Below are 14,481 nucleotides of genomic sequence, written 5' to 3'. Positions count from 1 at the left end.
AGCCAGCCAGTAAAAGAACTGGCTGAGAAAAATATTTTGCTTGTTTATACTCTGTTAATCTATAAGAAACTGCTTGGACATGAACATACGTGGGCTCTTGGGGATAGTTTGTTTTTCACCTGTAATACTAAAATGTGTAATCACGTGAGGACTATGGAAAACATATTGCTTTTTACTTGCATTCATTGTAACCATTCATTTCAAAACTAGAATGTAACCACATTGCAACTTTTATACTGCTTGAAAGATGTTTGCTGGGGTACATAAGCTGTAAGGAAAAAAGATGAAAGTTAGTTAGAAGGAATTTATCAAGTGAGGTACAGAAGGGTTACATCTGGATAGAGTAAGAAAAGAAATAAAGAGATGAGAGAGATGATAGAAAGACCCTAAAGGGGTGTGTGTGTGTGTGTGTGTGTGTGTGTGTGTGTGTGTGTGTGTGTTTCCCTTTTTCCTCTGGCCCCAGAGAGTTAAGTTTTGCCCCAGTCACCAACCCTAGAGAATTTAAGTTTTACTCCATAAAATAGAAAAGTCAAATTGAATGATTAGTCTGCCGACTCCTCCTCTCCTCTCCCCTCCTCTCCCCTTCCCTTCCCTCCCCTCCTCTCCCCTCCCCTCCTCTCCCCTTCCCTTCCCTCCCATCCTCTCCCCTTCCCTTCCCTTCCCTCCCCTCCTCTCCCCTTCCCTTCCCTCCCCTCCTCTCCCCTTCCCTTCCCTTCCCTCCCCTCCTCTCCCCTTCCCTTCCCTCCCATCCTCTCCCCTCCCCTCCTCTCCCCTTCCCTTCCCTTCCCTCCCCTCTTCTCCCCTTCCCTTCCCTCCCCTCCTCTCCCCTCCCCTCCCCTCCCCTCCCCTTCCCTCCCCTCCTCTCCCCTTCCCTTCCCTTCCCTCCCATCCTCTCCCCTCCCCTCCTCTCCCCTCCCCTTCCCTCCCCTCCTCTCCCCTTCCCCTCCTCTCCCCTCCCCTCCTCTCCCCTCCCTTCCCCTCCTCTCCCCTCCTCTCCCCTCCCCTCCCCTCCTCTTCCCTTCCCTTCCCTCCCCTCCCCTCCTCTCCCCTCCCTCCTCTTCCCTTCCCTTCCCTCCCCTCCTCTCCCCTCCCCTCCTCTCCCCTCCTCTCCCCTTCCCTTCCCTCCCCTCCTCTCCCCTTCCCTTCCCTCCCCTTCCCTCCTCTCCCCTCCCCTCCTTCATTTCTTCCTTTCTCTTTCTGCAACAGTGCGAGCCCTATCGTTTAGTTATTATATATTTCCAGTATATTCTACTTTCTGGAAGACAAGGGATGTGCCTTAATTACTTTTATTTCCTCTATTGTGTTTCACATATAGAAGATTCTTGGTGGATGTTTCTAGAACTGATCGTATGCCCAGGAGATCTTTAAAGACTGTGAATTTCACACACTAGCATTTGGCTCACTAAAGGAGAACCCAGATTCTTAACAGGAGCTGTGGATTTTATTGCATTTTGTCTATATAGAGGGGAGAAATCATTTCAGGAAACATTAATGCTCAGTGAAATGCTGGAAGGCTTGAAAGGAGGACAACTGTAGTTTTGACTGCAGCCTCAGTGTTAAGAGAGCCCTGGGAATACTTCAGGAATGCTTGGGCAGCTTCAAGCTATTCCGCAGAAACAGGACTAAAGGGTTTTTCCGGTGTACGAAGCTTTTCTGCTGAGGCAGCACCACTGTCCACGATCGCTGCATCGCTGGCATGTTAAGTGTGACCTCTTTGTCCCTGCGGCATAGCGGTGAGGAAAAGTGGATTTGTTTGTTGGTTTGTTTATCTAGTTATTTTACAGAGAGATCATGAAGGAGCCTGTTGTGTGTTCGTGCATTTTTTTTTAAGATTTTATTTATTTATTTATTTATTATGTATACAGAAGAGGGCACCAGATCTCATTACAGATGGTTGTGAGCCACCATGTGGTTGCTGGGAATTGAACTCAGGACCTCTGGAAGAGCAGCCGGTGCTCTAAACCACTGAGCCATCTCTCCAGCCCGCATGTTTTAATTATATATGTAATTAATTAATTATATATCACATAGCATATTCTATCTTTATATATTGATAAATATTTGGTTAGATTATATATAAACATATACGTGGGTTTAAATATGTATGATATATAATATATGTACGAACATGTGTGTACATATATGTGTGTATGGAGATCACAGGCCAGCCTCCTGTGTCATCCTCAGAAGCTACCCAGCTTGGTTTTTTTTTGAGACAGAATCTCTCACTAACTCACTGAATAGGCTAGGCTGGCTGGTCAGCAAGCCCCAGGTACCCACTTGTCTCAACCTCAACGTGCATGGCATCATGCCTATCTTCTTCACGCAGGTTCTGGGGATCGGACTCCAGGCTCATGCTTACACTGGAAGATGACATTCCTGGAGACTTTGTTCTAACCATCCTCTTTTCTACCTGGGAAGAAGAGTCTCCGTGGACAGAGAGAAGAAATAAAGTCGTCTATATCATCACAAAAGAAATACAAAATGATGTAAGAATAGAGTGTATTAGGGAACATATTAGAGAAGTTCATTGGGTGTCTTAGGATTTCTATTGCTGTGATAAAATACCATGACCAAAAGCAACTTAAAGAAGAAAGAGTTTATTTCATCTTACAATTAGCAGGTCACACTCCCTCACGGAGGGAAGTCAGGGCAGGAACCTGGAGAAAGGAGCTGATGCAGAGGTCATGGAGGGGTGCTGCTTACTGGGTTTACTCCTCAGGGCTTGCTCAGCCTTCTTTCTTTCTTTCTTTCTTTCTTTCTTTCTTTCTTTCTTTCTTTCTTTCTTTCTTTTTTTCCAGACAGGGTTTCTCTGTGTAGTTTTGCGCCTTTCCTGGAACTCAATTTGTAGACCAGGCTATCCTCAAACTCAGAGTCCGCCTGGCTCTGCCTCCTAAGTGCTGGGATTAAAGGCGTGCACCACCACCGCCCACGGGCTCAGCCTGCTTTCTTAAAGTACTTAGGACCACCCAGCTCAAGGATGACCCCACCCAGGGTGAGTTACGTCCTCTCCTATCAATTATCAATCAAGAAAATTCACCCTAGGGCTGTCCCCAGGCCAGTCTGGTAGGGGCATTTTTCTCAACCGAGATTCCCACTTCCAATGTGACTCTAGCTGGGTCAAGTTACATAAGACCTAGCCAGTGCACTAGGCTACCGAAGCACTAGAGCCTGGAGGAGTGTCCTCCAGTGAGGGCAAGCTTTCCAGCTTGTTGGCCGCCAGAGGGAAGTCTTGACCAGTTCGGTGCCGCTGTCCCCCCACCCCACCCTGTGTGTGTGTGTGTGTGTGTGTGTGTGTGTGTATGCAAAGGATCATGTTATCAAGTCACACTTACACAAACAGATCCTACCTAGTATCAAGTTTTACTAATAAGTCCAGAGAGTGTATTTAGCAGTTAGAAGTACTGGCAACAAGCCTGACTACCGAGCTCCACCTCCAGATCCCCAGAACCCACATGGTAGGAGAAAGAATCAACTTCTGCAAATTGTCCTCTTATTTTCACACACAACAACAAAAAGCTAACCAACCAAATAAATAAATACCAAAAAAAAAACAACCAAAACAAAACAAAACAAAAACCAAAAACCAGAAAGCAAGTGAGATCCCGTTACTCCCTGAATGATATGGTATGCAATAATTCTACATTTGGAATAGAGTCAAACTCCTTACTGCTCCTGTTGGGCCCTTGAAGATCTGGCCTCTGTACACTTCTTACATCAGTTGTGACGCCTTTGCCCAGCCTCCTTTCTGAAGCTGAGCACTTAACACATACATGTTTCAGTGCTTCTGTACCAGCTGCATATGCAGCCTGGAACGCTCCACACAACCCACCAAAAGGACAGCTGCTGCCTTTCCTTTGCAGAGAGAGATGAACTGTCGTCTCTCAGAGGCTTGTAATAGGGCTCAACATTCACCATGCAAACCTGAGAACCTGAGTTTAATCCCTGGGTCCCACCATGGAAAGAGAGAATTCCAAAAGTTATCATCTGACTTCCACACCCTTACTAACATACTCATGCGCCCACATACTCACACACACACACACACACACACACACACCATAATAAATAAATAAATCTCAAAAGCAGAATGAGTAACACCCCCCCAAAGCCACCTCTTAGGGAGATCTTCCATGATAATGCCCCCCTGACTTGTAACTCTCAGCCTCCCTTGCTGAAAATTTCTTCATAGCATTTACAGTTATCTAACTCCATGACCACTTAAAGCTTTATGTGACCTGTCCTGTTTATCTGATAACTCCAGTGCTTAGACTGATACTTCGCACTTACACACGAACACAAATCATCATGTAAAGGAACTTCCTACTGAACCTGAAGACCTAAGTTGGATCCCTGGGACCTACATGGTAGAAGGCAAGAACTGACTCCCACAAATTTCTGACCTTCACATGTGCAACACACACACACACACACACACTCACACACACACACAAATAATAGAAATGATCCTGAGTGAATGAATGGGAACACCACTTCTCTTTAGTATATATTCAGTTACATATCAAGCTTGAGGCCTACCTGAAATACATTAGACTTTGTCTAAATAAAAATAAAAATAAATGAAAAAAACGACCTCATATTTTTCTCTTCAGATACGCTTTGGTTAATCTCATTCAGTCACTGAACTCATCTGCCATGCATATATATGTGACTCAACTTTTTTAAATTTAACATAATTTATTGATTCTTTGGGAATTTCATATCATGCACCCTAATTCCACTCACCTCCCAGTCCCCTCATATCTTCTCTTCATCCCTGCAGTGCCTTCCCAAAAGAAAATTTTAAAAAATCAAAACAAGGGCTGGAGAGATGGCTCAGAGGTTAAGAGCACTGACTGCTCCTCCAGAGGTCCTGAGTGCAATTCCCAGCAACCCCATGGTGGCTCACAACCATCTGTAACGACATCTGGTGCCCTCTTCTGGCCTGCAGTCATACATGCTGTATACATAAAAAATAAATAAATATTTAAAAAATCAAAACAAAACAAGCAAACAAAAAGACAAATCAAAACAAACAAAACCTATTCACTCCTCCATCTCAACCGCCTCTCTAACACCTCTTCATTTGTCCTGGTGGTGCTGGGAGCCATGGTGTCTCATATAGTACACACTTTTGTCCAATCAGCTTTAATTGCAAATGTTCATTGCAATGAGTCACTGGACTGGTTCAAGGCTTCTGGTTTCTGGTACACCATCATCACAAGATCCTCACTGAAACTCCTCTGGGATATTCCATGGCTGCCCCCAGTGACTCAATGTTTTATCTCTCACCTACATAGTATCCATTGTCCCATAAACTTTTACAGATCCATTTGTTTTACTAGATATCAACTCTTGGGAGACTAATAAGCAACTCAAACTTAAATAGGTCCATAATAACTCCTTTTGTTTTAGCCCAAGCATTCTCCTACCACTTCCGGCCAGTAAATGACAACAACCATTTACATATTTGGCTAAGTCCCAAATGAAAGTTTTTCTCAATACCTTCCTATGTCTCCCAATTTCAATATTCTTAGCATATCCATCAATTCAGCTTCTAAAATACCACTTCAGAACTAATGTCATTTCCTGCCATGATGAGGAATTTCCTGTTGTATATTTTGTAGTAAAGGTGACCAGTACATGCTGATTTTGTTTATGTGAAAATGATTCCCATGCTGGGGATGTGGCTCACTTGGTAGAGTGCTTCCCTGGCATGTATGAATCTTTGGTTTCAAGCCTAAGCACCCCATATTGGTAGAGAATGGTCCACACCAGTAATCCCAACACCTGAAAGGTAGTGACAGGAGGATTCAAAGTTCAAGGCCATTCTAGGCTACCTAGCAAAATAGAGGCTAGCCTAAGCTGTGTGAGACAGACCTCACCCTGTGTTTACATTTGTAGTCTGGCAATCTACTTGCTGACCTTCCGAATCCTCAGCTAAACAGCTGGAATAATGGTGTGTTTCTTGAATGGTTATTTTGAGTGAAGAAAATTTAAAAGAACCACAAAACAAATACAACAAAAACTATTGTAATTAATAAAAGTAGATTTCAGGGCAGTCAAAGACACAGCAAGCATTGATAAAAATTGATCAAAACTCTGTACAGCAGAGAGCAAACCCTATGTGACCTTTAGAAAGATGAGTATGAATGGATGTGAGAGAAAACCCCACAAAAGAAACAAAGCTTTGCTGTTGTTGTTTTTACAAATACTTAATTTGTTGTGTATGTGTGTATCTGTGTTAGTGTATGCCACCTGTATACAGGTGCCTACTGAAGCCAGAAGAAATTGTCAGATCCACTGAAGTTGTGACCCACCCACCCAGGGAGTTGGGAACTTAACCTGGGTCCTCTGTAAGAGATATAAGTGCTTGTGATTGCTGAGCCCTCTCTCCGGCCCTAAGTTTCATGTTTTCAAAGGCATCTGAAGAGTTTCTTGACTGCACAGCTGCACCTTATTTCAGTGAAAATATATAATAGCACATCTCTAAAGAGGAGACCTCCACACCCTTCAGTGGATAGTAGGAAAGACCAGCAGCTCCAAATGCCAGCTAATGTTTTCATGGTCTCTCTCAATGTTGGGTTAGTTGTAGTGTATGAGTCAGATAAAAATGCATTCAATCTGCTGAAGCCTTTGGGTTAGAATATACTACAAGCCTCTCTAGACAAGAAATGTAGACCCAGGAATAGAGGCAAGTGAATCTCTGTGAGTTTGAGACCAGCCTGGCCTATATAGTGAGTTCTAGGACAACCAGAGCTACAAAGTCTCAAATACAAAGAGGAGGAGGAGGAGAAGGAGAAGGAGAAAGAATAAATGTGTCTTAATGAAAGGATTCCTCAAGTATGGGTCAATGAACACCACCAGTCCAGGAACAATCTATTGGACTGGATTCTTATTACCAATGTGTTGGGGTCCACAGAGGTTTCCTAGTGAGATCTGAGATTGCTTTATACAGCATGGCTGCATAAGGGGATGGATTGACCATGTGCACGGTTACCAGGTGTTTGGAAGGGTCTGCACTTGGCAATGCTGGGGTTGGGGGAGGTCTTTTGCTTCATCCCTTGGCATTTCTACAAATAGCCCTTTAGAAGAGACAGAAGGGGCTGGTGGGTTTTGACCCAGGCCCTCCCGAGGCTGTTCTGTGTTTCTATCTGTCTCTCTCCTCTGTATTTCTATCTAAATATTTCTCACTTCTCCCTGCTCAAGAGTACCCTGGGGGGAAAAGTCGGGGCAGGCCCCACACATCAGGTTCAGAGCCTAAATCTTGGCAATCCCAAATAAGTCAGGCTGGGCCACCAATTGTCAATAGGCCATGTAGATAGGCAAGTAACAATGAAAAGTCGCTAAAGGAGGTTTATTCAATGTTGCCATGCTGGGAAGAGTAACAAAAAGGTCTAGTGTCTCCTACCCAAATCCATCACTGAGATCCTGTAGTGAAGTTTAGTCTAAATAAAGGGCGAGAGGTACATATGACTAAGAAGATCTAGGGAAAATGTGATCCTGCCCAGTACTGACCCATTGTCTGGGCCCCAATCTCTCCGTCTCAAGTTGAAACCACTTCCTGGGAGACAACCTTCTTCCTGGCTGGCCCCAGGCTCCAGCCATTCCCTTTCCCAGCATGGGACTTCCAGTTTCTTGAGGCCCATTGCTTCAGTAGTCTGATAGTCAGAGAGAGAGGTACTATGCCTCTTTAGAATGTCTTCATTCCTGCTTTATAGTTGTATTACCCCTCTGGCCTATCTTGGATTTGAAAAGGGATCTTTCAGCACACAGCAGGGATACAGAGGCACGCCTCTTTTGGAGAGCATCTCACTGGGTAAAGAGATGACAATGGCAGTGGGTCAGCCGTGGATGTGCAACTGTTGTAACCACTCCAACAGCAGCTTAGAAGCTCCTACCACACTTGTTTTCCTGCCTCCATGAGACTGTCCTGCTTTTAATTCTCCAAGCTAAACACACTGCGGCTGGTTGCCTGGGTGACAGCCTGTAAACTAAGCAAGTCTCCTCGCACTGAGCCAAAGGGTTTGTGCACCCAGAACCAGTTTTAAATACTTTTTAAAAATAAAGTATTTGGACTGTGTAACACTGGAACGGAATCAGGGAAAAGTTCCTAAGTCTATGCTGCTTGTCAATGGAAAGCTAGCTGAACTGAGGGTTGATAGCTGGTCCGGAAATCAGAGCCATGAAGAAGTAGGATGATTGGGCCAATACTCATCTGGATGCTCCTTCAATTGCATCCCTCAGCAAAACTCCCTCAGCAAAACACACACTAGGTAAGCCAAGTTTCTATTTTTCACCCTATTTTAGATAACACAGAATGTTGCAACTTTTTGTTTTCCTCTTGGAAGAATGTCCCAGGGGAGGCACATCAGGTAAACTGACCGGAGAAGCTGTGTCTGAAGCTTGAGTAATTTTATCCTTAGAGCTGTAATAATCTAGTTTTGACTTTACAAATGATCCCTTCTGGTGCTTTATAGAAATGCCTCCAGACCACAGGGAAAACTAGTAACGACAAGAAAAGTTTATTAATATAAAGCACTTTCTTCCACTGAATTCCATGCAGAGAGAATCTCATACTTTAATCACCTAAATATTTGTAAACTTTTGGAACTACTTAATATTGTATACACATATTTTGGGGCACATTTTATTAACCTTAAAATTAAGTTTCAGTTGCTTTAAGCTTTTCTATATAATAATCCAAACCAAATGTAGAATATAACAGAAAGTTTTGCTGGGAAAATGCCCATGCTCTCCAAAGCAACAAAACTCACTGGGCCACAAAATAATGACAACAAAAGCCATGATTATAGAAGAGAGATCAGTTGGGAAGAGGAAGGGGTCAGCAGGTGTGGGAGGGAGACAAGAGTGTAAGGGAGTGAATACAAAAATAAATTCTAAATGCATGAACAATGTCATCATGAAATACTGTGTTGTGTACGATTAGTTACAAAAGTTTTGGCTTTACAAGCTGATAGCACAATTAAGAACAAAAGTGACTGTTATCCAATAGAAGACACACCTTCCAGCTTAACCCTATAGAACAAAACATTATTGTTTAAAAAAAATTGCTCAAAAAAATACTTCTAAATAAATCAAGAAAAATTTTCTCCATGAGAAACTTTTGTTTTGTTTTTTGGGAACAGAATGGTTTCTCTGTGTAGCCCTGTGTGTCCTGGAACTCACTTTGTCTAGAGTGCTGGAATTAAAGGCCTGCACCGCCACCACCACCCGGCTCCATGGGAAACTTAAAACTGAAATGTTGTAGGAACTCAGACTTTAGACCGATAACTGTAGAACCTGTATGGGATGGGACTAGGCTGTCTGCATACAGGAGACAGTTGTGTAGCTTGGTCTGTTTGAGGGGCCCCTAGCAGTGGGATCAGGACCTAACCCCAGTGCATGAGCTGGCTTTCTGCAGCCCATTACCTGTGGTCGGACACCTTGCTCACCCTTGATGTAGAGGGGAGGGGCTTGGTCCTGCCTCAATTGAATGTACCAGGCTTAGCTGACTCCCCATGCAAGGCCTTACCCTTTTGGAGGAAGGGATGGGAGGGCGGGTTTTGGGGGGAGGCTGGGATGGAGCAGGAAGAGGTATGAGAGGAGGATCTGTGGTTGGTATGTAAAATATAAAAATATTATAAATTGAAAAAAAAACAACCTGAAATGTTCAGGCTGGAAGCCAGAGGAGGAAATGACATTCAGCCACAAGAAGCAGTGTGAGTTAGTCTGTGTTACCTGAGTGACTGATGTGTGGAGACACTACAGAGTGTCCTTGACTGGCCACGGTCTTTCTCTAGGCATCTTTGAGTGTGACATGGATCACCAAATAGTGATCACATTGCCAGTCTTCTAGTGACTGGATAACTTGGAGATTACAATGAAGCTAAATTCACATTTTTTAATTTATTATTTATTTTCATATTAGGGCGTAGTCACTACTTCTCTTTTAAAGGTTATGCAAGATCCAGGTGCCATGGTACACAATGCCATATCAACACCCAAGAGTGTGAGGCAGGAGGATGGAGAGTTTGGAGCCAAGCCCGGGACCTAGGCCAGGCTGAACAGCAAAGTCAAGCCTTCCCTAGTGGAGAAACAAACACACAAACAAAGAGGTTACAAGCAAGAGTTAAAGCACAGACTCTAAAACATTCATTGCTAGGTAACAACCTTGGAGAAAAATAGCTGGGTTCTTGAGGTTCTAGCTCTCCTATATGAATAGTCTGATGGGATAAATACCTCTTTCTTGCCTGGTTGTTATTTGAATACATGGGTTTTAGCTTTATTGAAGGACAGGCTATAATTATCCTGTTTATGAAAGCATTTCCTAGCCTTGAAGTGATATTGCATTTTGAAAAAGCAATTTGTGAAGATAAATCCAAGTTGCCAAATGATGTGCTAGGGTGTATATGTGTACTGGCTTGAAATTTCTCTGTGGTCCAATTTGCAACATATAGTCTGTTCTTGTTACCTTTAGTGACATTCCAAGCATGACCCTTATTAAATGTTAATGATTAGTAGTATGGTTACTAAGTCACCGCAGTCAACCAGCGTTGGTGGTGGTGTTACTTGCTGAGGTCATTCTGGTGAACGTTCTGGCACACTTCAGTGAAAGTGAATGTCTTTGACACATTAGGTGCAAGCAGAATTTTGGGCTATGTATTACCAGGCTCCAGTAGGGATATTATCACAGTGTTGTTTGCAGGGTGGAGCACTCGAGGCAATTGAGATGCTCATCACTGAGAGAAGAAATAATGAAATCCAGTAGATGTGTAATAAACAACTGGAGGGCACACACAAATATGTGGATGTACTTAAAAGCAAAGTGCTAAAAATAAGTAGCAAGTTATGCATTTATACATATATATAAATGTATATGTATAAATGTATACATATATATGTATGTGGTTTTTTTTTCAAGACAGGGTTTCTCTCTGTAGCCCTGGCTGTCCTGGAATTAGCTCTGTAGACCAAGCTGGTCTTGAACTCACAGAGATCTGCTTGCCTCTGCCTCCCAAGTGCTGGGATTAAAGGCATGTGCCACCATCACCTGTCACATTACCATATTATTTATGTAAATTTATTATTTTATTTTTAAAGATTTACTTATTAGCTGGGCAGTGGTGGGGCATACCTTTAATACCAGAACTTGAGAGGCAGAGACAGGCAGATCTCTATGAGTTGGAGGCCAGCCTGGTTTACAGAGTTAGTTCTAGGACAGCCAGGGCTACACAGAGAAACTTTGTCTCAGAAAACAAACAAACAAAAGTTTATTTATTTATGTATATGGGTGTTTTGTATGCATAAATGTCTGCACAACAGAAGAGGGCATCCAATCCCATGGCACTACAGTTAGAAACACTTGTGAGCTGCTGTGCGGTTGCTGGAAATTGAACTCAAGACCTTTGGTAGAGCGGCCTGCAGTATGCTTAACCACTGAGCCATCTCTCCAACTCCAATATTTTTATTTTTGTATTACATTTTCATTTATTGTGTGTGTGTATGTATGTATGTATGTATGTATGAATGTATGTCTATGTCTTTGTGTCTGTGTGTAAATGTGTGCCACCGCACATATGTGGAAGTTAGGGAGTCAATTCTCTTTTTCTACCATCTGGGTCCTGGGGATCAAACTCAAACTTTTTTTTTTCATGAGTGCTAAAGAATTGAACTCAGGTCCTCATGTTTGCAGAGCAAGTGATCTTACCAACTGAGCCATTTACCCAGACCTACTGATTATATGTTACATCTATATGTGTTTGATGTGCATGCATGTGCATGTGTGTGTATACATGGTATGTGGGTATGCATGCACATGTATGTACATATAAAAGCCTAAAGTTCATGTTGGGCATTTTACTCAGGCATTCTCCACTTTGCTGAGGCAGGCTCTCTCTCCAAGTCTGGCTATTATCCCTAAATAGCTTGTCCTGAGTATCCTCCATAAGCCTCCTGAGTGCTGGAATTACAAGTGGCTGCCAAGCCTGTTTAGCTTTTATGTGGGTCTGAGAATTTGAACACATGGAGCAGCAAATGCTTTATCCATTGAGCTATCCCCAATCTTATTTTTCCTTATAAAAGAAGGAACCATGTAACAATAAAGGCAGCCTACATTACATTGGAACCACCCACTGTCTTGCTGGCCTTTGTGTCATTAAGCCATTTTTCTCTTTAAGGCATACGGCACAAGCAAGATGAACAAAAACAAACTGATTCATGATTTCCTGGACCTGGTTTCCAGGGGTGATGTAGAATGCATCTGTGGCCGTATTCCTGAAGTCCATTCAGTCCTCGGGAACCTTGACTTTCAGCACCCACAGACTGGAAATACACCTCTCATTACTGCGGCAGAAGAAAATCTATCAGAGGTACAGTGGGAAGAGAGAAAAAGAGTCTAACAGGAAGCAAGGAGGGTTTGCCTTTGGTTTTCTGAAGCTGGGTAGCTTTCTGTTCCTCTACAACAAATTTCTGTTCCCAGGCCTTGCAAAGCCCTAGCTCAGGGGTCAAGATTATTATGACAGCACTGTCTAGTTCAGTTTCTGTTTTCTGATAGATTTGGGGGACTTAAAGCCTTTTTTTAATTTTTTTTTTTTAAAAAAGCTTTTAATAGCTCATTAGAAAGAATGTAGACATAAAAAACAAAAACTCTCTGGGCATGCCCAGTGGCCTGTCTCCCAGGTAGTTCCAGATTCTATCAAGTCGATAATTAACACTACCACTGGACAGGATGGCTCAGTTCTTTAATCCTGGCACCTAGGAGACAAAAACAGGTAGATCTCTGAGTTCAAGGCTAGTCTGGTTTGTATAGTGAGTCCCAGGACAGCCGGGACTACACAGAGAAACCCTACCTTTAAAAAAAAAAAAAAAAAAAAAAAGATAATTAATACTACCTATCATACCAAAGCTAGCTTGAGTTTGCTATACCCAAAGATGACCCTGAACTTCTGATCCTCCTTCCTTTATCTCCCTGGGATTATAAGTGTGGGTCACCACGCCGAGTCTTTGCAATTTAGGACAAATTCTAGGGCTTGATGCGTGCCAGGCAAGCATTTTACCATCTAAGCTGCATCCTCTGCCTATGTAAGAACTGTCTGCTAAAGTCCTCCAGGACTTTGAAAAACAGCTCAGTGGTCTCCTTCACTGACACTACTCCAATCTCCTCTGCTCATCTCCATCTTTACATTCACCACACTGGTGCTTTCTCATCTGTCTCTGTGACCCCACTACACTATGAGTAGCTTGAAGCCTGGGTAGTTACCCGGTTCACTGTTTAGGGCTTAGACCAAGGACAAGTCATGACACACACTGGGTACCTAATTCCAACTTCAGCATTTGAATGTAGTTTACTTACTCTCCAGTATTATATAAAAAATATTTGCAACATTCAGGACTTTATAAGCCAACCTGAGCTGGAATAGAGTGCACTTGCCTAGCAAACACAAGACCCTGAGCCCAATTCTTGCTGCTCTACCTAATAGAAACATAGATAAGTGCTAGACCATGGGTACAAAAGGTAGTATAAGGTAAGTAGATAGATGGTAGGTAGACAGATGGCAGGTACACAGATAGTAGGTAGACAGATGGTAGGTAGACAGATGGCAGGTAGACAATGGTAGGTAGACAGATGGCAGGTAGACAGATAGTAGGTAGACAGATGGTAGGTAGACAGATGGCAGGTAGACAATGGTAGGTAGACAGATGGCAGGTAGACAGATAGTAGGTAGACAGATGGCAGGTAGACAGATAGTAGGTAGACAGATGGCAGGTAGACAGATAGTAGGTAGACAGATGGCAGGTAGACAGATAGTAGGTAGACAGATGGCAGGTAGACAGATAGTAGGTAGACAGATGGCAGGTAGACAGATAGTAGGTAGACAGATGGCAGGTAGACAGATAGTAGGTAGACAGATGGTAGGTAGACAGATGGCAGGTAGACAGATGGCAGGTAGACAGATGGCAGGTAGACAGATGGTAGGTAGACAGATGGTAGGTAGACAGATGGCAGGTAGACAGATGGCAGGTAGACAATGGCAGGTAGACAATGGCAGGTAGACAGATGGTAGGTAGACAGATGGTAGGTAGACAGATAGTAGGTAGACAGATAGTAGGTAGACAGATGGCAGGTAGACAGATAGTAGGTAGACAGATAGCAGGTAGACAGATGGCAGGTAGACAGATGGCAGGTAGACAATGGCAGGTAGACAGATGGTAGATTGGTTGAGATAAGAAGATGATAGACAGAGATGATAGGTATATAGATAAATGATAGATGATTTATGCTAGGTAAACAGATGATAAGTAGATGACAGATAATATGAGTTTCATTTTCTAAATTATAAACTACTATAAGACTTCAATACTGGAATGTTGGGAGCTGTGGCTATGACTCAAATTGCAGAGTGTTTGCTTAGCATGCATGAAGACCTGGGTTTGAGCCCCAGCCCCACATAAACCAGATGTCATGGCACACATTTATAA

At 43.1% G+C, this 14,481-nt stretch overlaps 1 protein-coding gene across 1 annotated transcript in view; it reads left to right on the top strand.

Annotated features, from left to right (window-relative positions):
- The first annotated feature begins 8,012 nt into the window (after positions 1-8,012).
- The window catches only part of Map3k19 (mitogen-activated protein kinase kinase kinase 19), a 42,432-nt gene continuing 35,963 nt past the window's right edge, over positions 8,013-14,481 (top strand). The window contains exons 1-2 of the mRNA XM_036201843.1: positions 8,013-8,276; positions 12,180-12,371. Coding sequence (XP_036057736.1) covers positions 12,198-12,371 — 174 coding nt within the window. The 5' untranslated portion in view covers positions 8,013-8,276; positions 12,180-12,197. The remainder of the gene's footprint in view (positions 8,277-12,179; positions 12,372-14,481) is intronic.

The sequence above is a fragment of the Onychomys torridus genome, chromosome 11 (assembly GCF_903995425.1).
Source record: "Onychomys torridus chromosome 11, mOncTor1.1, whole genome shotgun sequence".
Lineage (NCBI taxonomy): Eukaryota > Metazoa > Chordata > Mammalia > Rodentia > Cricetidae > Onychomys > Onychomys torridus.
The sequence above is the reverse complement of the archived record's forward strand: the minus strand, read 5'-3'. Positions and strand labels throughout refer to the sequence as shown.